Raw genomic sequence first — 23,709 nt, forward strand, 5'->3', positions numbered from 1 at the left:
GAACTCTGTGCACTTCAGCTGGGAACACCATTCACACCTGACAACCCTCACTAGATCCAAGCTCTTTCTAAGTTTCACACCTGCAAATTAATTCTCGTGTAACACAAATCATTAATTGATTCCCTGCTTTCAAACAGTCAGAAGCAGCTCAGCTGGACACTGTCAGCTTGGACACTTCTCCCAAAATCAAAATAAAAGCAGGAGAAGCTGAGATCTAAGAGGTGAGGTTTTAGCAAGAGCCAGACCATGACCAGTTTCTCTTAATACCTTAAGTGAGAGTTTCCTGCCCTGGTTTCCAGTCACAAGTCACTTCACCACATGGGACACTGGGAGTTTAAACCAATCAGCCAACTCAAGTGCTCTTGTAGCACTGCTGAAATGATATTTTCAAATTCAGACACCAATCTGAAGGATGCAGTTCTAAGAGATCTGCAACTCAAGTCTTTTCTTTGTTTCCTTTCTAGGAGAGCTGCAGGCAGAATCACATGTGAGAGGATGGAGATAAAAAACCACAGTGCCTGAAGCTGCCTTACTCTCATGGCTTGGTGGAGTGGCACTGGAGAAGATAATTTCTCACTAATTGATGGTGTATCCTAATGAAGCTGCTGATCCACTGGTGAGCACAGGTCATTTTGTCACATCACATTTTAGTAACATCCTCCTCTCCCCTCATTGTGCTGCCCTGTGTTTTAGACAAGTATCCTCACAAAACACAGCCCAATAAAATACACTCATTGTTACAGGGATGAGAATTTTGCTATATTTTTGCAAACTGCAATTCATGCTCTTTGGCAACTCTTACAAGTTAGCAAGGAACCAAGTTGTGCTGGACAAGATCTAAAACATTTAGCCCTCTAAATAAGGAGCAGAGCATTTTGAGTTTTTAAATAAACAGAACTTAAATGATGAGTTAACCAGGGAAGCCTCAAGTCTCCTGCTTTTGGCATCTGCAGGATGAAAAAATCCCTGCAAAGACTAGGGCAGTTATGCAACTCTACTGCAAGTAACCTCCTCTGGAATACTGATGAGCAGCTGCTTTGTGTCTCTTAGGTAGAAATACTACGATACTTAAGGAAGTAGAACAAGTCAACCAGCAATTAGGCAGAAAAAGCCATCAATCACATGAGAACAAAGTGCTTAGGGCTTACAAACTTTCACCACTGGCATGCAGTGCTCAACATGCACACATTTGGAATTCTAACCCAATGTAATGAGGCTCTGGACATTCCATGTTGGAGTTGCTGTGCTACTGAACATCTGAAGTTACTAAATGGAAGAATTCAGTGTTTTCTCCATTAAATCCCTACACAGCACCACAAGCTGGCAACTGAACATGCATTATGTTAAATGATCAGCCCTGAAAGTCCCAAATTAGCCAACACTGGACAGAGTACTGGGGGGAAGGGAGGAGAGGCACAGAACTCATGGTTACCTAAAATACACCAGCACTGAGGATGACCCTGGCAATGCTGGTGACAGGGTCAAGCTGCCAGGTTAGTCAGTGTGGCACTGAAAACACTGCAGGGATCCCCATCAGAACAGCAAAGACAACCAAATAAAGGTGGAACCACTCAGGAGTGAAAACACCTTTGACTACCAAAGTTACTGCAGAAAATCTCCTTTTCTCATAGTAAAGTTTCTCCATCATTGTTGTCTTTCTGAATTGAAGAGACAAGTGTTTGACACTTACACACAGCCTGTTCCACAGTGTAACTTTCTAAAAAAAGGCACAATCACACCAAAGAATTACCAGTAACCTGAAAGGCTCACACAAGTCAATGGAAAGCTGCTTACAAACAACTTTCTCCTCCCTGAGTGAGGGTACAGCTATTTTTGGCCACGACTAAATAAGGAAAGAGACAAAAGCCTTCACGACTACACAGTGGAAAACTGAATTCAAAGCAGAGGCTTATCTTAGGAAAATAAAGCAGGATTTTGATGATATGAGAATCAAAAGAGGTGGGATCAGAAGAATTTGAGCAGTGCTGACTCCTGAGAGTGGCTGAGGAGAGGAGCAGCAGCAGCAGCAGCAGGTGGGACATACCCTGCACACAGACATCTGGTTCGTGGTCAGCGTCCCCGTCTTGTCAGAACAGATCACCGAGGTGCAGCCCAGGGTCTCCACAGAGGGCAGGCTCCTCACAATGGCGTTCTTCTTGGCCATCCTGCGTGTCCCCAGCGCCAGGCAGGTGGTGATGACAGCGGGCAGCCCCTCAGGGATGGCAGCCACGGCCAGGGCCACGGCGATTTTGAAGTAGTAGATGGCGCCGCGGATCCAGGAGCCGCCGTGCACGGGGTCGTTGAAGTGGCCGATGTTGATGATCCACACGGCGATGCAGATCAGGGAGATCACCTTGGACAGCTGCTCCCCAAACTCATCCAGCTTCTGCTGCAGGGGGGTTCTCTCCTGCTCGGTCGCCACCATCTCGTCACGGATCTTCCCGATTTCAGTGTTGACTCCTGTGGCAATGACCACCCCCATGGCCTTGCCAGCAGCAATGTTTGTACCCTGAGGGAAAGGAGGAGAAGGGAAAACTCGGAGTCAATCTACAAACAATCTACAACCAGGTTCTGTGGATGAGTTTCTTTTGTTTGGTTTTTAATTTAACACCACAAAACCTGCTCAAACCAAACCAGCTCTTACAAATCCAGACTGTGCTTCAGGCAGGATGTGGAAAAGGGCAAAGAGGAAGAGGATGACACTGCCTGTGTCTGTAAGGAAACTCCAAGGTGGAATTTCTGCTCCCAGAACAGGCTCAAAACAAGTCAGTATTGATCTCTCACAAGCACCACAGCCAAACCCAGCTGCTGAGCTAGCAGGATGGATTTCAGCTGGAATACTGAAGGTGTTTTACCTCTTTTTTAAACTAGGGCTCTATTTTGTCAGATTTAGTGTTATTTACTGTGAGTAATGGATGTGTTCTCTGGGGTTCCCTGTGTGAATTTATTTAACATGAAAAGGAACAATAAAACTAAGCAGCCTGCCAGCAAAAAAAGTTATTTTATCTGAAAGACATTTAAACTTTCCTTCCAATAAATTTGAATGAACTGTTTCATTCCTATACAGAAAGCCAGTTCTCAATTTTAGCTAAACAACAACAGCACTTGTGTGGGCTCTTATCATGCTGAAGAACTATTACTTTAGGAAATCACTGCAGAAACACTAGAAGTGTGTGTGCTCCACCCTCCAAGACTTCCTCATGAAGGACAAAAATAATTGTCCTCATATAGACTGGTTTCATCCAGCATCTTCCCCTGAGGCAGCTTTTATTAAAAGTTAATTCTAATTTTTATCACATTTAGTTCAATGTGTATGGAGACACACAGAGATATGTTCAGGGAACATTGCAAAGTCATGCAGGATTTGGGGGAAGACCTGAAGTTTTGCACATTTTTTCAGCTTCATTGTTACTCCATAAATGTTTAGAAAACCTCAAAACAAAGTACTTACAGAAAAGAGCATGTTCTTCTTGTCCTGATTTACAGCACGAGGATCAGGCACAGGGTCTGTGTGCTTAATAACAGACACAGATTCACCTAAAATAGAGATAATAGTCTTAAAAGAGATTTTGTATCTGGAGTCCTGAGGGAATCAAAGTTATAATCTTCAGCATGAAATTTTCAGGATGTCAGAATTCTTTCCTCAAATGATTTTAATTGCTTAAGTGAAACAGGAAATATTTCTGCTGGCCAAGAGAACAATGTCTGGCTTTTAGCAAAAATTCTTTCTGGGTTTCTACAAGCATGTCACACAGGTACAGGAAGGTTCCTTTTCTTTCAAAGCAGATGTTCATTGCTACAGCACATTTCACAAGGTGGTGCTCTCAGCTTCAGTAACTGAGTTACAACATTTTGTGTAAGCTCAAGAGAACCAAAGCTTCCTCCTTTTGAAAGGATTTTGTTGAGCAGCATCTCAGACCTCAGTCCTATTTTACCAGACAGGAGACTTAAGTATCAACTTGGCTGAAAACAGCAAAAACTTCCTTTAAACCAAGAATTCTGTTACTTAAAGACAAGGAACAGTCCCTTTTTACAGAATTCTGATGGGCTATTTCTGTTATTCCAACAGCTTTACAGGCATGGAGTGCATCCATTTTCCTATGCTAAACATAAGGAAAGCTTGATCAGTCTTGTGCTAGTCAGGATCTGTGGTGAGAGAGAAACTCTGGAGTCTGTTTCAAGGCAGATTCAAGGATGAAAAATAGCATTCCTATGAATACTTGACTGTTTTAAAATTCAGAGCTAGTTAACATTAATTTATGCTACCAAAAACAGGCAGACAGATCTCCATGTTCCAGCTGAAGGAAAACTGTTGTAGAATGCTTGGTTGATTCCCAGCTTCTTTCCTATATTCAGAAGTGCTGCTGCTTTGTTTTGTTTTCAACAGATCTGAAAAGGGCTCTAAAAATAGCTGCTGTATTTGAGGGCTGGTATCAGAAAACACATGAATGTGTGTGCACAGAATTTGAGCAAATAAGGCTCGAGCGCACCGAGTCTTGAGTGGCAGCAGCTTAAAAGCTGCCAGCACTGCAAAAGTTGTTCTCTCCTGTTGCAGAAGACATTTAGTGAGATTTACATGCTTTCATTTTGGATGGTGACATGATGTTCAAACCTAGATTACTCTGAAGTACAAGAGAAATCCGTATTTTTTTTGTTTTTTAGTTGTAGTTTCTCACAAATTGCTTGTGTCTGTTGGGGAAAGGGGAAGACCAAAAAGCATTACAAGACTCAGTAAGAATGTTCATCCCACTAAAGGGAAAACAAAGCCAATGATGAAGCAACACATTCAGCCACTCTGGAAGTTACCAGATCAGAAATCTACTGCACTTGAATGCACAGAACTTCAATAGCTGCAGGCTGGTTTCTAATGGATCATTGCAAGTAAGTGGTGAAAAGGCACTTTCAATTATGCACATAATTACCTCAAAGTCACAGAAACTGTACCTGTGAGGATTGACTGGTCTACCCTTAGAGTTGTAGATTTGATAGAAGTAATTCTTATATCAGCAGGAACCTTGTCTCCAACTACAAAGAAATGACAAGACAAAGTCAGAATTTTGCTGTTTGAGAGATTACTGACCAAGTGTCCCTTACCTCCATCAGCCACAAAAATGACTTCAGTAACTGCACAATGATTGAGATCCCCTTTTGTGACTTGCAGTGCTCCCAATTTCTGAGTATCCAATACACTTTGGCAATTTAGACTTGCCCCTACCTAACCTCCAAGAAAGGAGCTGTAAATCACTGGATTGTTTTTCCAACCACATGGCCACTTGAAAGCAAAGGGAAAACATTCTCAAGAGCAAGGTATCAATTTCAGAGGACGTCTTTATAAACAATCAGAACCCGTAGCCAAGGTGAATCTGAGTTCCCTGCTCACAACAACTGGTCCTGCAGAGTCTTTCAGCTGTTTTCTCCCTGCCCAAAGTGAGTCCTCTGCTCTCCAAAGATCACATTATCCACATCTATTTATTTAGAAAACTAGAAGAAGTTGTATTTTCCTTTTCTTTGGCACCAATTGTGAGAATAACGTGCTTCTGCAAATATGCTCTTGTAATGTTATACTCTGAATTCTGCCAGATGTTTCAGAGTTGGAAGTTAACCTCAGATCACACAGTAGCTTTATTTTCCAGTAATGCTGCTCTATTAAATAACCACAATCCATATCCCAGTTACAATTTTCACAGATCTCTGTTGTGTTTATCTTGTCATGGACATTTCTACTTTACAAAAGCCAACACTGAAGAAACAGAAAATAAAACAAACAACAAAACACCAACTAACAAGTGCTTGAGACACCAAGGCAGCAGATGATAGAAGTTAACACCACACTCCTAAAAATGGCAGTGATAAATCCAGTTGTCAGTCGAGCTCCAGCATGCCTAATATCTCAGAATTAATTCTTCTTCTTCCTTCCTACTTCCTCTTACTCAGCTTTTCCTAGTTTTTAAGAAAAAAACAAAAGCTGTACCATTTTGTGCCTACTGCAAATAAACAGCTCCATGCAAATTAACTTGCTAAAGCATATTAATGAGGCACATTTCTGATTCACATGGAAGGGTTCTGCATTCTGCATGTCAATATTGCTAATTAACACATGATTGAACACCCCTAATGTAATTTAACACCACAAGCATTCAAGTGTCAGCTATATTATTATAAAATAATGCAAAGAAATAAAGAAGGGAGAATAAGTAACTAAAGACATCTGATCTTTTCTGTAGGTGCAATCTGTGTCCCTGCAGTGAAATTAAAATAAGCTGCAATTCCTGCAGGAACTGCTTATGCAATCAGCAGCAATAATGCACATTAAGAAATAATATCATGAAAAACTCCACAGTGGTGTCACAGCCTTGGCTCATCCAACCCCTCACACCCTGGAGTGGAAAACTGTGGAACAAAATCCTGAAGAGGAGAATGAACTGTTACTTCAAATGTTAGGAAAACTTGCACCATGTGACTTTCTGTAAATCCAGAGTAACTCCAACCACTAAAACCAGCAGAAGATTGTAGAGTTTTGCCTGCAGAGTTAGATGTGTGTTTTTGTGAGCATGTGTACATGGAGAGACAAAAAAGCAGCCACAAATGTGTCATTATACCATGTGAATACTAATTTAAGCCACAATGCCCTTGAGCAGCAAGAGAAAATAGCCTCAGACAAATGGTGACCTAGGCCAAAAAAGGCAAAACTATTCAATGGCTCTCCTGGTGTCCTGAGGAGGGTTATTTGCAGACACAGTAGCAGCTGCTTTTCAGATATTGCTGGACAGGCCAAGCCCTCAGAGCAATGTGCTGAGAGCTCTGGCAACACTGGGGAAGATGCAGAACACAAAAAAGAAGCTGCAAAAAAAAAAAAAAGAAAACAAAACAAAAACACAATCTTAAAGCTTTCAAGCAACTGGACAGAACATATGGCAAAGTGCACAAATGATTTTCTAACCTACTTCTGAACTGCTCCAAATGGCTCAAACTCAACAGTCACAACACTTCAAATACTTGGAGAGACCCCTCTAACAGACTGCTGATATTCAACATTAGAATTTCCATGAAAACCTCTAGTGTTGTTACCAATTGCCTGAATCACCAGAACTGAAGTGTTAAATTTATTATGACAGCCCAGCTTTATAAATTTATCTCAACCATTTAAGATAAGACACATTATTCACTCACCCTCTCTGACTGGGGAGGCTGTAGTAAAACATTCAAGGCATTTCCAACAGGCAGGAAAGCTGTACATCAGGGTCAGTTACAGAGACATTTTAAACAGCTCTTTGCAAAATAACAACTATGAGACTAAGTCATTTATAATCTTGAATATACTTTCAAGAGCACAACTGAAACTGAATATAAATAGGAAGTCATCCTGTGACAGAGGAACCACAGGAAATTTTCAGTGAGCAATGTACTACAGATCTCATCTACAAAGAGAAGGTTTTTTTAACATATACTTTAAAACAGGAAAAAAATGGAGAGTTGCTGTTTTTTGGGAGGCTTTTTAAAATTCATATAATTCAGTCCACAGAACCAATGGAAGTAATATCCAAGGTTGGAAAAAAAAAAAGAGAAAGTGATTAGGTATTTGTGTTGCTCAGCACAGAGCTGCTACAGTAAATGATAAAATTCCACAGTCTGACATCTAAAAGAAAAAGTCAGTTGCAGAAATATTTTCATCCATTATTTCAACTGAAGTTTTTAATCCTAAATAGTCCCTTGATTTCCACAACAGCTCTGAAGAAATAAAATAAGCTGCTTTCAAAACTGCCCAGGTACGTGCTCTGAAACACAATGTATTCAAATACACAACTAGTGATTAAAACAGCCCCACTACCTACAGCACTGACTGCTGCTTGCAGGACTGAGAAGGGTTTGCTTTGAATCATTACAGCTTTACCCACAGAACCCTTTTATTCAGGCACAGAATTTCAGTATTTCAATACTGAGCTCCAGCACACAGTGAGTCTGTTTAAAAACAACCTGCTCACAACAGGGGGTTAAAAAAGATAAATATCCATTTTATTTAATGTGCATGAATCTACACTGAAACAGACAATTTACAGTTTGTACTCCTAGGCAGAAACTGGAGCAGTCCTTTGTTGCAGTAGGAATTTAAAGTTTATGTCAATTGCTTTAAAGAAAGCACATTTTTTCACTGAAAACAGGGCTAATTTAGTGCTTTCAAATATTGGGCTCTTCAGCCACCTAACCAGCAGTGCTGCCTTCCAAAATTCCCACTGATTACACCCAACATTCCAGCCTTTCTTCTCATTCCAGGATCCCCAGCCCTTCCTGCTCCCAGTGCTGTGGCAGTGTTATGGCTCAGGTTCCCTCCATATGAACAATCCCTGACTTCTAGATTTGATTTTTACACAGTCCAACCCTGCCTCTCACAGACTTGTCCCAAATCGACTTCAGGTACAGAATACACCAAGCAACCCAAGTCCCCATTTTCTATTTGGAGCTGACCAAGTCCTCAGTGAAATGATCACCTCATTACCTGGCTGCTGCATTTCAGCACTGAGATCCTTCTCAATACTTCACCAATTTCCAGCATAGCAATAGAATTAAAGATTCCATTTCAGAATTCTGTCAGGCAATGGTTTGAGACACTCCCTGGGAAAGCTCTACAATCCAGTATTAATTTTGCAGGCTGTGGCAATCTGTGCTTCAGGCAGCCCAGGAAGATGGGCAGAAATGCTGGGACACATTCTGGGAACAATGAAGGTGGAGCTATTAAAGCTGAGTGCATTTCAGTCCCTTGTATTTTTAGTTACTTCTGGGTACTAACAAAGAACCTTACACTGCAACAGGACCATACTCATCTTTCAAATCTCAAATTATTAGAGCACATCTCAATACAGTCTATTGAGATCCATATTCCAGATTTTCTAACCAAAACTGCTGCTGACAGTGGCAACATTAACTGCACCCCAAAAGCCACTATGCCACAGAAGAGTCCTCAGAACAAAACTGCTGCTTGAAATGTGTACTTTGGACAGCAATATCAGCTCTGTTAACTCTGACCCCCTGCACTCCTGGAGACCTGCTCAGGTTTACAGGCAGGTACATTATAAAAAGTGAAAAGTTTTGCTTCTTTTTTTGTTAATGTGTTACAAGAACAATTCCTCTTCTTAGCAAAGAAAGGGATCTGATTGCAGAAAGTCCCTCTCTGTGATCACAGCAAATGAAAGTAATGCTTCCTGTAGGTCAGAGGAGCTGTTCATACACAGCATGTGCCTCACACTTTCTTATTTATGTTTATCATTAACCAAAGCCAGTGTCACCCTGGATCTGCTATCAGCACCTGGTGGAACTGGACTTTTGTAATAAAGATTATCAGTACAGCTCCAATTATTCTGTAGTTGAACAGCTTTTGAACACAAACAATTCCTGAAACTGAGGAAAAGCACCCCCAAACCAATTACCATAAACCACCAAATGGAGAGAACAACAAAAAAAATCTTAATATATTAAGGTTCATTGTTGACAAATTTATGTATTTTGGTTTAAGACACTGGTCTTTCTCCTGCTTTATTAGGATGCTTTAATTTTAGCATTTAAATCTAGTATTTCTAGAGTAGAAATACTCTCAAGTTCAGCAGATATAACCTGTCACACTGCTATTAGAACATTGAGTGAAATCACATGGGGTTTTACATCTGAAGGAAAAGAATATTAAACCTTTTCCAAAACACAAAGTGTTAGCAACCATTTTCTGGTTTAACATGCCATGTTACTGGTACAGTTATTCAAACCACTTTTCCTAGTGAGATTTTAGTGTCTTTAGGAGTCAGTCATTTCAGCCCCTCTCTTACCCAAAAGTAAGTTTATCCTCCAAATTAGAGCACACACCATTGCATGAATATTTACTAATGAACTGAAGCAATTGGAACTTCCTAAATGAAGAATTGAAGAACTCAATTTAAGAATTAAAATGAGCAGGTTTAAAGTAACAGACAAGGGATGCTACACACTTCAATCAACAGACCAGAGGATTTCTGAGTGTTGAATTATTATTGCTGGGGACAGGAATATTTAAAGCTCACACCTGAACAAAATGCTTTGTTTTTATTTAGAGGTACAGCTGCTCCAGCAGGATTGGTTTTTATACCAAATTTCCTTAACACAAGCTCAGTTTAGCTCCTCTCCCCCCTTGTACACAGACAATCTCATCTTCCTATTGTGTTTGATTTCCTCAGACCATCAGAAGTGAATTTTTTCTTCCGTAGTAACAGGTTTTAAGTATTTAACACTTCCTGAACAGGGCATAATAAAATGGTACCAAAAATCAGAAGCTCTACAAAACAGGAACATAATTGACGTCCCTCTACACTTTCATACAAGGCCAAGAATGTCAAAGTGTCAAAATTAGAAGAGGGATTATGAACCATATTTTCAGTCTGAGTTTCCACTCCAAACCAGGAAGGTAAAATTTATTTTCCAGTGAGACAGATTACACCAGCAAAGCTCCAACAGTTGTAACCATAGTAGTAAAACAGCACTTGCTTTCACTAACAAGGTGACAAAACAATACATTTAAATTCACTCTTTGTATTGGACAACGTGCATGAAACTGCCTCTATCATCCACCTTCTGCATTCTGGGCAGGCAGAAAATATCCCCAGAGCTTCCTGTGCAGTGTATGCAAGGTGTGAGTATCCTAAAAAACATTTTAAACAACACCTATGTAGTGTATTCTTACCAAGGAAAGCCAAAAGGACAGAACAAGCTTTGCTTTCTGGGAGCAAAATATTTCCAGGTCAAAACTGAGGGTTGAGAAAAATGGAGATACTGTGTTAAACAGTACACAAGGTTCGTTTTTTTCCTAAGAGTTTCTTTTCATTCTCTAAAAACAGACTTGTCATTCTCTCTGAAGAGGGCACCAGAACATTAGATAACATGTGCTGATGGACAGGGACCCTGCTTCTAAGTCTGCACTCATTTCTAAACCACATTTGTCCAGTTTTAGCTTTTAATTAGTGGATCTATTTATACCACTGGCTACTAGATGGAAAACTCTTGTGATCAGCCTATAAAAATATCTAACAGCACAAAGAACAGACTGGTAAGTTAAGCTTCAACTTAAGCCAGGTCAGGTAGAGCAGATCTCCACACCAAAGCTGAAGTCAAGTTATACTGCTTTTTATTTGGGTAACAGAAGATCCAAGAGTCAGAATTCTGGAAGTGCAGCAAAGTTTCAAGTGCAAGTCTTCTTTAGTCTTAAACAAAATAAAATCTTCCTTTGCCAGAGTATCACAGTAATAACTGAACATTATCTTTATGTTCAAACTTTTTGTTCAGTATTAGGTGTGCTTATAATAAAACCCACTCAGTATCAGTTCTGTCAGAGTACAGCAAATCAGGTATATTCTCAATTTTCAAGCAACTAAACCAATTTAGTTTTGCTATTTTTACCAAACAGTTTGGTAACTCTGAAGGAAAACTCTACAAGAATTGGGGTAAGAATTAGAAATGTGTTTTGCAATATTCAAATGTGTGTTACAAGTGACAGAAGTTTAGGCCATGCCCTGAGTTAACCTCACATAACTCCAGACTCCAGTGAAGGATGCAATGGAGTTTGGACTGTCTGGTTATCCCCATGCTCTGATGCCTTGGACAAATGCTCACTGAAGCTCACAGATTTATGCACTGCTTGTACAGCTATTTATTAACCACTGATCTTTCTCTTTTTTCTGGTTCAAAAGTAGTACTTCAGTAAAAAAAGCAAATTATGTGCTTTAAAACCCAGACCCAACAGTTTGCACCTGGTAAGGAAACATTTGCAGTCAATTCTTTTTCCCCACCAAGAGAAGCTCTCAGCAGTTTGCTTCAGGACAGCCTCAGCAGGTCTCTGCTCTGGGCTTGAGCCTTTCTCCATCCTCTTCCTTATTTTTTCTAATCTCAATATTTTCAGAAAAAGAAAACCTGCACCTCTAGCACTGAGTCTGAAAAATCAATCCCAGTTGTCAGAAAAAGTAACACAGGCACAAGGACCCAGACCCTGCAACATCTATGTTTTTATTTGTACTACCAGGGAGAAACTGGAGCTCTCCACAACCACATGGGGGTTTGACATAATTCACATCAAGAATCTTCCTTCCTGACCTTCTTCATCCCAAAATTCAGCTTTCTTTTATAATAAGGCACCCAAGAGTCCTGAAGTGCTCTACAGCTGGAATTAAAAGCTTCAAAGCAGTTCTTGCCTAACTTTGTGTGCCAGGTATAAAACCAAGATTTCTGGAATATCCACTAATTTAATAAGCACCAGCTTCTGGCAACTCTGTGTGTATTTTGAACACATTGAGTACTTACAGATACAGTAACAGATGACAAGAACCATCCTGCAGAAATTCAGGGAAAAGAGAAACTACTGTGGCTGTGCTTTGGCCATTTACTGACTGCAACTATTGAACTTTCATTTATTAAATTACAGAAACTCAGACACTGTATCTACTCCAGAAAATTTTAGACAGGAAAATACAGCGGAAGCAAACAAAGGTCATTTCTGTTCCCAAAAGTGCTCCTATAAAAAATACATGATTTACAACCAGTTTATCCCAATCTTTCAGTCCATTTTTGAACTTCATACAAAACTTGTAAGAAGTAAGGCCATGCTATCCTGAATTTCTTTTCAAAATATCACTATAACCCAGCAAACAAAAAACTCAACTAAACCAAAGTATATTTAATTTATTAAGATAGCCCCTGGTTATAAGTCTAGAGTGCATCCTCCAATTAACTCCAGCTTCTACAACAACAAGATAATCCATTTAAAGGCAGGCAAACTGAAAAGCCATGTGAGGACAGCATCTGGATGTTTGTCACTACATCAATTCTAAGAACAACTCTGTAGCTTAGTAACCATCACACACTACAGCTCTGAGAGCCATGCCCACCACAGGGCTGCAGGCAAATTTGAGGCACACAGCCAAATCTGAGACCCCAACATCCCAAACAGATCCTGTTCATTGTGCAGCACCTTCTGCAGCATCTCTGCTGAAGTGAACATGGAAATCTTCCTAACAAGATGCAGTTTAGAATTTATGTCTGCATGTATCAACAGCAATCCAATAATTCCTACAATGAAGTTCTGTGTCAGACCCACACACAGATATTTCCAATTAGCAAAGCTGCATCAAATACTATTTTGCAAGGGATGACCTGTAAAAATTTGTTCACTATTAGTTATCAGCACAGGGGAGAAACCAATCACCTGGTTCTTTATGCCACTCAGTGAAGGATATTTGCCTGGACACACAAATGTCATTGGCACTTTGCCAGGAATTCCAGAGCCAGATATGTATCCCAGCATGAAGGGCTCTGTCACTTCCCTACATGGCCAGCTTTTTGCTAACACAATGTCAAAGGCCATCACAGTCCTCCTGCACTTGAGGCACAGGCATGCACAGAGTCTCTCTCACCTCCAGGTCTTGACACCAATGCTGGGACATGGAGCATTTACTGGCTCTTCTCTATTTGCTCTGTGGCTTTTCTCACTTTGATTGCAATTAAAACATCATCATTGTCTAACTATAATTTATTGTTTCAGTGTCAGAAGCTGTGTTACACTGAAGCACTGATTTCTCTATTAAACATCCACATGACTTATAATCAACTGCAGCTTCAATGAAGGTAATTTAAGTGTATTGTTGGATCCACAAATTTAAATGAGCATTTTACCCAGAAAAGCTTCTACAGTCCATCAACAAGCCAGACCACCTATCTTAAAGGACAGTCATAAAACTTGGAAATTTTTTCAGTTTTTACATGAGCATACTGGCTTAAGCTTGTCCTTATATAAAAAAAATCAATTCTACATATGCTGGACTATCAGTCATTATTCTACACCAGATTTTAAAATAATGCAATAGTGACCCCATGATAAAGAGAACACTTTGCTTGTTAAAGGCAGTCTGGTGCTACAGGCACATTGGTTATTCCCAGTTCATTTTTCTCCCTCAGATATAGGCCTTTTAAACAGAGTAATTGATTTTATTGGTACTGACAATATACAGCAGGTAAGTAAAAGCTCACACATCCCACAGGTGTTCTCACACAGAATAAAGGCAAAGCTAAATTTGAAGATGAAAACACAATCTGTACCTCTTGTGAAACGGCAATGAATCAAGGAGAAAGTGTTCTGTGCTCCAGACAACTGCCAGAGCATCAGAATCCAGCATTTCTCCTCAGTGACACCCCAAACCAACACAAAACAGTCATCAACTCACAATTCCACCAATTCTGCTTTAAATACCAAAAAACACAACCCGAGTGTATTCCCATGATGAAAACTCCTTCCAAAACCACCATTCCACTGCTGACATTTAAAAACAGGATAAGGATTTGGCCCAGACATCTACTGCAGAGTCTGTAAGTGATACAGCTCTGTTTGCCTCAAAAGGACACGTCAAACCCAGCAGAAAGAGCCCCCCCTTGCAGGGCACACAGCTCTGCAGAGCAGGAGCAGTGAGGCACAGCACAGCCAGACAAGGCATCACAGCTCACCCTTCATTTCACTATCACCACTTTGGATTTGGACTTGTAGCTGAATCACCCTGCACACAGAACAGGGCTTGAGACAGGGCTCAGCCAACGTTAAAGTTTCTCAAGGAATGGGAGCTGGGCAGGCAGCCAACACCAACTTCACTCTGAGAGCACACTCTCTTTGCCTGCTAATTAAAACAGGAGGATAGTCAAGTTTAAGGGTATATATTTATCTCCTCTTGAGACAGCTACCACCTCTAAAATCAAAGTGACACAAGTGCAAAGTAAGTTTGATGTACACCCTGCATTGCTCCCAAAGGGAAAATCGCTCAGTTAACAGTTGATAATGACCTACAAAATCTGAGCATGCAACACTGCTGACACTCAGCAAGAGCCACCTAGTTTTATCTGGGAAGGAACAGTCAAGCCCAGTTTATAGAAAAAGTTATTACTATGGCATTATCACCAAAATGATGGAGTTTCAGCTAAAAGTACATAACCCTTCTATTCTTGCACTCCTTCCAAACACACATCTCTTAGAGCAGAACTAAGACATTAGAAACTCTAGGCAAAAGTCCAGGCTTTTAAGACTGGCACTTCAAAAGCTTACCCAGGAGAAACAGGCAGCTCTGCTCTGCATAGCTCATCTATTTGAGATCTATGCAGCAAATTGTCAAAAGAAGCAATGAAGAATTGTGAAAGATGAGAAAAGCAGTGAAGCCACGTGCCAGTCATACTTGCTGAGAGGACAGAAGACATTTGTGAGGTTCAGAGGCACTGCTACTACAAGTCTAAGAGCTGGAGAAACACATTCAGATGAAATAACAGAGCGTGACCAAAACTAATTCTCTGTGCTCCCAAACATAAGGAAACTGAAAACATTCAAACACCAGAAACAAACATCGATTTTGTGACAGAAAAGCAGACAAGTTTTAAGACACTCTGAAACCACACACTAGAAAACAAAATTTTAAATTTGTGACAAGTGTTAAAACCACAACTCCAATTAAGATGCTTTACTTTTAGACCTACCAATTAAACCAAGTGGCAATTTGAAAAACAAACCCCTCCGTACAAATGCACATTTAAGGTAATTACAGATGAACACGAGCAAGATTGTTCTTAAGTGAAGCATATACTTAGGAGCGTTTGAAAACTCCCCCCAGGGCTTCAAATCATTAAGACAAAGCCCCACAACAATTTCACATTAATGTGTGTGCACCACATAAGTGGGTCCTACCTGCCACTTCCACGATGTCACCCGGGACAATGTCTCTTGCTTTAATCCTCTGGACACTTTTCCGGTCCTGTCGATACACTTTGCCCATCTCTGGTTCATATTCTTTAAGAGCTTCAATAGCATTTTCAGCATTTCTTTCCTACAAGACAGCAAAAATGTGTAATTTTGAAAGCCCTCAAGGAAAAATAAGCCTGTCAGATCTGATTTTTCAAAAGCATTATCATATGAATGCTACCAACTCAGCTCAGCTGTATTTCCTCATACAGAAGATTTTGTGTCCCCTCCCCTTCTGAGGTTGCTGACTGGAGATCATTAGAGTGAAATTCAGGTGTTTGTGGGCCTTTAGAACACAGAAATTGTTTCTTTAAACCTTGCAGCATCTTCCATTAAGAACATCCACTGTGTTGTTGCAGGGAGGCCACACAGAGAGTTCCAAGTCACGTATGGATGCCTTCTGACATTAAGAAAAGCACTAAGCAGAATTAAGATCTGTAGATGTAGGTGTTGGCTGGAGCAGCTTACACTTAGCCTGGAGTGGACAGCACTGCTGAATTTCATTTACTGACATCAATCAAGGATCAACTTATGATTAAGCCAACTTACTATCAACTTTACTTCAGTGAAATTAAAGCATGCACTAGAAACTTCCCCAGAATCTCGAAACAATTTACAAACTCTGATGAATCCCCACGCAGGAAAACCTTTTGATTTCCCCTAACACAACAGCTTTCCTGTGTCAGCTGCAGTCCTCTCAGAGAGCACTGGCAGAGATTGCTATCAGTGTTGTGATGGCACCTGGATAAAGAACAAGTGCAGAAACCAGCAGCTTATCAGTGTTCCTTCTCCAGCTCTTGGAGAAAGAACTCATTTTCCATTTCCCTGCCTATTGACAAGAACAAACGTCATTCAGCCCTGATAATTATAGATAATGGTAGAGTGCACAGAGTTTTTAGAACATCTGCCCTTCAAACATACATCAGCCTTTCCAGATAATAAAAAATTCCTCCTTGCATGTCAAAGCAGAAACAAAACCATCAGAAATTCAAATGCTGAGGAACTCACTAGTTCCTTTTAAGAGTGAAGCTGAAAATGACTGTCACCAAAACTATCTTAAGGAACTAACACTTATATATAGCACTTATATACTGCTCAGAGTCTGGCAGTGCAGATACCTGCACAGCCCCACAGAGCTGCAAGTAACACCAGCCTCACATTCCACCAGGTGAATTCATTCTGGACACCAACACTGCTTTTCTCTGCACTGTGAGTCACTGTGAGCCAAAACCTTGAAGTCTCACAAAAGGAAGGTCACTACAACACAATTTTTCCTTCAAAAAGGAGAAATAAAAATTCAACATGATGACCCAGGTGGCCAAGAAGGCCAATGACACATGGTTTGGAGCACAAATAGTGCAGCCAGTAAGACCAGAGTAGTGCCCAGCACAGGGGATGGGCACTGCTGAGGCACCTCCAGTTCTGGGCCCCTCAAATCAAGGATATGGAAGGGTTGGAGCATGACCGGGGAAGGGAACAGAGCTGGGGCAGAGTCTGAAGCATCAGAAGCACCTGAGGGAGCTTTGGGGGAGCTCAGCCTGGAGAAAAGGGACCCTGAACAAGAATAAACATCCAAGTTGCACCAGAAGAAACTCAGAATGGGCATTAACAGCAATTTCTTCACAGAAGTGGTTGTCAAGCATCCAAACAGGCTGCTCAGAAAGTGGATGAATCACCATGCCTGCAGGTATCTAAATGATGCACATGTGGCCCTTAGGGACAGGGTTTTGTGGTGGCCTTGGCACTGCTGGGTTAATGGTGTCACTTGATGATCTTTAAGATCTTTTCCACCCTCAACAATTCCATGATTCAGCTCACTCCAGCTCAGCGTGCTAGACTGAGTCTCTTTGCTGCAGTTTGCCTGAAGTTGTGGTAGCCAGACCATGCTGCAGGCACTGGAGCACTGGCAGGTGGCTCCTGGGGAAAGGTGCACGTGAGAGGAAAGGTTGAGGGCGTGACTCAGAGCTCACATCTGGTACCTGTAGGAACAGATTCATTTCTGGGTGGGGACTGGGCACTGGGGCTGATTTTCCATGCCCATGAGAACAAGGGAATGAGTCACTTCATCTGTGCAGCAACTCTTTCACAATGAAGTTCCATGCATGTAGAAATACACACAGAGGTATTCTGTGCACACTATGACATCTGAAAATAAACCTGATTATTTCCCACAACAGGGAAACAACCACACAAGAAAAATCCTCCAGCTATACAGACAGCTTTACCTTCCATTTCATGCATAACACTGGTACCTGCACAACTGCAACTCCAGAGTTCCAAGTTAAACATTAACTCTTGCACAATTACTTTATGAAGACTTGAATATAAAATGTCCTTTAAGGGGGCACTGCTGACACCCCTTGATGATCTCTTCCCTGCACACCTGCTCCAGCAAGCTGGGCACTGCTCAAAACTGAATTTTGAAGAACTCTTCAACCAGCTCACTTGGGATAGCACAAAGAAGAGCACAGGAATGTTCAGCACTGCCACTTCTTCCAGCAGGTAGGGTCCTCTCTAATATGTTGTAACCTATTAACAGGACTCCTGCTCTTCAATTTTTGTTCTTTTGACCAGTTTGCTATTTTTTCAAATCAAACCTCATGCATTGAGGGAGCAAGTAATTATGTCATGCTAGCACCTTCCCTCAGGAAAAAACTCAACAAAACCAACCAATCCTACAAAGAACTTACCATAAAAATCTTACAACATTTTCTAACTGCAGAAAAAGAACCCATCTAACAAAACATCCACTGTCTAAAGTGATCTAATTAGCAAACTGAAGTGATATGAACATTTTTGTTTTGGCATCTCATGAAGTGTTATTTTATGTTATGATACTACTGTCTATATGATTTATAAAAAGGCATCAAATAAATGTCACAGCTGACAGTGTAAGAAAAGTTTTATGGTATTTAGATGTTTTCAGAAGAAACTTGTGCCTTTAGACAGACATGCAGTCTTTGGATGTACACTTAATAGGTACTATAGTGACTGAACAGGGAGAATTAATACTGTATTAATAATTTACTACAACACAACAGTTGTCCCAAGAGGAAACAGACAAGAAATAAGATTACAAGTGCTCCATCTTTTGTTCCTTAGTTGGGAAAAAACCCAAGCAAACCACTCCAATTGTTCTTAGCTTTGCAAGGCCTGATTTATTGCCTGAACTCGGGGCTTTATTCTGGCCTGTCTCGTTCGTGTGTTCAGCAGTGTGTGGCCAAACACACTGATGGGCATTCTGCCTTTCTGGCAATACTTCTGAGCTTCCATTTTACCTTTAAGTCAACACTTTCTGTTGAGAAGCTTTATGGTTTGCTGACTCTCAGGAATACATAGTTAGCAACACATCCTACTTGCTTTGTAAGAACACCCAACACTACAGGGTACAGTGCTTCCCCTTAAATGATAAAACCCCAAAACATTTGTGATTTGATGCTGAAAAAGTCTCTGCATACCTGCCACACTCCCACAATTGCATTGGCTACTAATATAAGTAAGATTACAAAAGGCTCTACAAATGCTGTGATTGTTTCTTCACCTTCTTCAAACCAGGCCAGGACCTGCAAGAGAAACACAGTGATTTAAACTCCTGATTTACACAGACACCTCACAAACTTTATGCCTGCTAAGTTGCAACTGCTTAGAATGCAGCAGCTTTGGAAACCCCTCAATCTACCAAGTTTGTAGTTTTGTAATTCATGAATGAGTTGGCAAAACACAATGGAAAAGGAGAAAAAGAATCTTTACTAAAGTAGTACAAAGTTCATTTTAGAGGCCACTCTTCTTTTAAAGGAGCAAGCTATTTATCTGGGAAACAATTGCTACTGTTGCTTCAGAAGTGAAAGCAGAAGTTGTGTCAGAAGTTATGACAATAAAAAAAGAATTATTTCATTACTGTATAAAACAGAACATCGATTAGTTTGACTACTTAAAACACTAAAACCTTGCCAGAATCTGAATTTTAAATAAGATAATTGCCCTTTACCAGTAACTTAGCCAAGCAAATGGAAACAGTTTTACAGGTTTTCAATGAGTAGATACAAAAATTAAACACCTACTCCTTTAAATACAGGTGGTGTCTTATTGAAGTATCTAAGGGAATGGTATCTGAAGCTGGATTGTAAACTGAGTAGCTGATAAAACTCAAAATTGGATTTTAAAAGGTAAATCAAACTTAAGGACTTGCATAAAAGGTTCTACACAGATTTTTTTTTTTAATTCATTTGTTTTAAAAGTGCACTCCAGAGTTTAGGCATCTGTCATTCACTTGACTTGAATGTGTCAGGGCCTTTGCAGAGTGCTGGAGCCACTGATGAAAAGTCAAGTTAACATAAGCAGAGAGGAAGAGCATTTTCGTCAACGTGTTGAGCAACAGGAAGCCTGGAAAGTGACAGTAAATAGGAACAACGTGTTGAGATAATTAGGGCTGGTAGTCAGGCAACAGCACTCTGAATCACTACAAGACTGCAGCGAGCAAACTGTTACTAAAGCAAGCCCATGATTCCACCAACACGCTGCTCCGAGCTATTGCTCAATTGTGAGACACTCCAGGATGTCAGAAGGAAGGAGAAGCAGCATGAAGGCCTCAAGCAGAAACAGACTGTCAAGCAAATCCAATGCAACAACAAATTTTTATTACAAAGGGATAAACTTGTAAGATCCAGGTTGTGATTAACAGGACTGCAACATTCCGACTGGCAGCACAACTGTGGGTCTGTGCAATCCCCCTGCAGAACAGGTTCAGTTGGGATCTCTGCACACCTCGGTGCTCTCCCATCCCCAGAGGAGCTCCTGACATTTGCCCTGCTGTCTGTGCCCACCCCACACACACCCCTGTGCCATGGGCAGCCTCCCCTCTGCAGCACAGCTGCTCTGCCTGTGGAGCTCCAGGAGAGAACAAGGATCTCAGAGCGCACACAAGGTCACACGCTGCCATCAGCATCTGCTTCTTCCCTCCCCTTCTTTCTTGGAATTCTGTAGAGCCCACTTTGCTTCCAAACAAAGCAAATAAATTCAATCATGTTGTGATGTGCTTATCTGAGCAGGCACCTACAAGGTTAACTGGGATGAAACATCTGCTTTACACGACATTAAATCAGAATCTTCTCCAGTTTAAGACCATGCGTGTTGTAAAGGAACACTGAGAAAGGCCACAACTTCCAGAAGTAAAGGAGCTGCAAGGACAGCAAGATCCAAGTATGTCAAGGAGAGATAAAATTAAGTTTTTAAGGGATCTTTTCTTTCAATAAGCCATTATTTCAAAAAGAACAGATGAACTCAAATTAAGAGATCCTGAGATTATAGAGTCTGGTGGTTTAAATCTTCACTGCTGTTTTGTGGGTGAAATTATCAATCTGTGGCAACACTAAAGTGAAGTATCTAGTTAACCCTGGAAGCCAGCAATACACATTTTGCTCTAGAAGATTCTACACAATTACTATCAGTGGAACAATCCAAGCTCGAGTTGTAGAAAAACTTAGTAAAAATAGACATAAAATACCCAGATACATTGAGTTCTTGGTTTTGCTATAGCAAACTACAGCTACATTAACACTTCACTTAGGATATTTGTGATACACAACACATTCTGTAACAGATCAGGTTTATTACTTGATAGCAGCCTGAAGTAAAAACAAAAAAACCAAAACAAAACAAAGCCAAGAAAAACAAAGAGGAAGTAGAACAAGTAATAACAAATATTTAACTTTGCATTTTTAGTAACAACAGACCGTATGTGGAGGCCTGGTAAAGACTAGACAATTCTTGTCCAAGTCACTGAGTCCTTGTGAGAAAGTTTCCACTAGCACACTTTTAAGACCCTGGAGAGGTTTACAGTGAGAGATCTCATTTTTTTCCAATTTCTACTCAGAAGGGCCCCACCATGTTTCAGCCCTAATCACTTTAAGACTCACATGTAGAACAGCTTAATTTCCAGGTCATTGATCCTCAATGCTCTGCTCAGGCACTACTGTCAGTAGGTAAAGTCACCATGTATTTAACAATGAGCAGGAAAAATAAAGAGTAAGATAATTGCTGAAGAGAAATGCAAGGCTAAAAATATAAGGGAAATAATAGCAAGACATGAAAGCCCCGTATCAACAGCCAACATAAGCAGCTTAAAGGACAACTTTCATTCAGCATATTTGCTTTAGGGCTGCCAGAGCTATGGCTTGCAGAGCCTATTTTAAACAAAGCCTAATGGGGAGGACCTGCAGGACTCTGAGGCACAAGACACACAATGACAGGCAAACAGCACTTGGTTATTTGTAAAAAGGAGACAGAGCTACGATGCCAAAGTCAGCCAGCAATGAGGTGAGCGCTGATGGAAGCGGCTCAAACATCACAAGTGCCCTCACAGCTTTTTCCATTTCTACAAGAGAAGTGTCTCTATTGTCAGGGAAGTTCTGGAGACAAGTTACCTCAGGTGACTGTGTACCATTAAGCACCAACAATAGAACTGGAGGATGGGAGTTTGGAGGCAGAACTGAGCTGCCCAGCAGGCTGTACCCGCTCACCACTACCAGAGGGAGGAAAAGCAAACACTTTGTTGTCAGCAACCAAACGGGGATTTCTGTTTGGTTTTCGTTTTGACAATGGAAACTTAGAAGGAAGCTGGGAGAGGTAAGATCTCATCCCAACAAAAAGCCCTGGATTAATTAAAGCAGGTCATACAAAACACATAGACTGCTTTTAAGACTTTTCTTCTCACAGGATAATGTGATTTCAGTTTTAATATATTTTGGACAGAAACCCCTCTTTTAGTGATTTCTCTTTTCAATACAAATAAGCTTAAAATTAAGCTATTTCAGCAGTCCTGTTCCATCCATGTCAGTTATACTGAACACCAGGTAACATTAAAGAAAAAACTCCCAATTTTAGTTCCATGATTCAGGAGAGAATTTTCTCTGCTACGCAAGGACGTCAGGGGAAAAAAAATTCTCAAACGCAAACCAACACATCTTGACCACATGTCTAAGCACAAAATTAAGAATTTTACTGAGCTCACAGATTGTAAGCAGCCATCAGAAGTTACTCAATATTTCTGAAAATAACTGAGTAATAATTTAATATATTGTTTATTATAGCAATAAGAGGGGGGAAAAAGATACTCGTCAGCCACAGTTTAATTTTTATAACATAAAATGGAATCACAATGACTTCTCTCATTTTTGTCACCCTTACCCTCATGCTAATGAACAATCTAAGTTTAGCTAAAAGCATGTCAGTGTCACGTTCTGCAGTAACTCTTGTACCACACACTCACTGCTGCCGACCTCAGCAGGTAGCTTTTGGGGTGATTCTGGGGCAAAGATTTTTGCAACACTGTTAATGATACATCCTACTTCCTCCAAGAGGACCTTTGCTCACCTTTTACCACAAGCTGGGTTATACTCACGCTAATTTAAAGGCTATTACAATCTCTGGGCTAAAGCATGGTGTATTGTTTTAATCTAAACACAGACATCCACTATTAGAAAACATTCCCAGGACATTCACTTCTAGGTCAGCTTAGGAATCAAAGGAATAATTGAGGGGAGGGAATGCTCTTAGGATGCTGTACAAATACTTCAAGTTTTGGTAGAGTTTATAGCCTACATTGCACCTTGTAGGAAATCCACTGTGTGATGCAGAGCTAAGACTGCAGAGTTCAGCACACACCACTAAAGCATCCACACTTCACCAAGGAATTATTCTACATCAGATGCAGTTAACGTTTTGCAACCTGTCAAAATAATTTATACAGCAAAGCAAGCTGTTCTTTTCAGTAAACACTACAGATCTGAGCACATGCTACACAAGTATCAAGAACTAAAAGCCGTGAATACACTCCACTGGTTTATTTCTGCAGAGACTTCACGGATCCAAGAGAAGAACAAAGACAAGTCTATTCACAGATACATTTACTCACCATCAGAAATTATTTATACTGT

The 23,709-nt window shown here is 40.6% G+C and overlaps 1 protein-coding gene across 2 annotated transcripts in view; it reads right to left on the reverse strand.

Annotated features, from left to right (window-relative positions):
* The window catches only part of ATP2A2 (ATPase sarcoplasmic/endoplasmic reticulum Ca2+ transporting 2), a 43,665-nt gene that overhangs the window by 15,900 nt on the left and 4,056 nt on the right, over positions 1-23,709 (reverse strand). For both annotated transcript variants that reach the window (XM_033075499.2, XM_042779822.1), the window contains exons 4-8: positions 19,234-19,338; positions 15,722-15,860; positions 4,945-5,025; positions 3,452-3,537; positions 2,045-2,509 (exon numbers count right to left, since the gene is read on the reverse strand). In XM_033075499.2, the coding sequence (XP_032931390.1) occupies positions 2,045-2,509; positions 3,452-3,537; positions 4,945-5,025; positions 15,722-15,860; positions 19,234-19,338 (876 nt within the window). The remainder of the gene's footprint in view (positions 1-2,044; positions 2,510-3,451; positions 3,538-4,944; positions 5,026-15,721; positions 15,861-19,233; positions 19,339-23,709) is intronic.

Source organism: Catharus ustulatus, chromosome 18 (genome assembly GCF_009819885.2).
Source record: "Catharus ustulatus isolate bCatUst1 chromosome 18, bCatUst1.pri.v2, whole genome shotgun sequence".
NCBI lineage: Eukaryota > Metazoa > Chordata > Aves > Passeriformes > Turdidae > Catharus > Catharus ustulatus.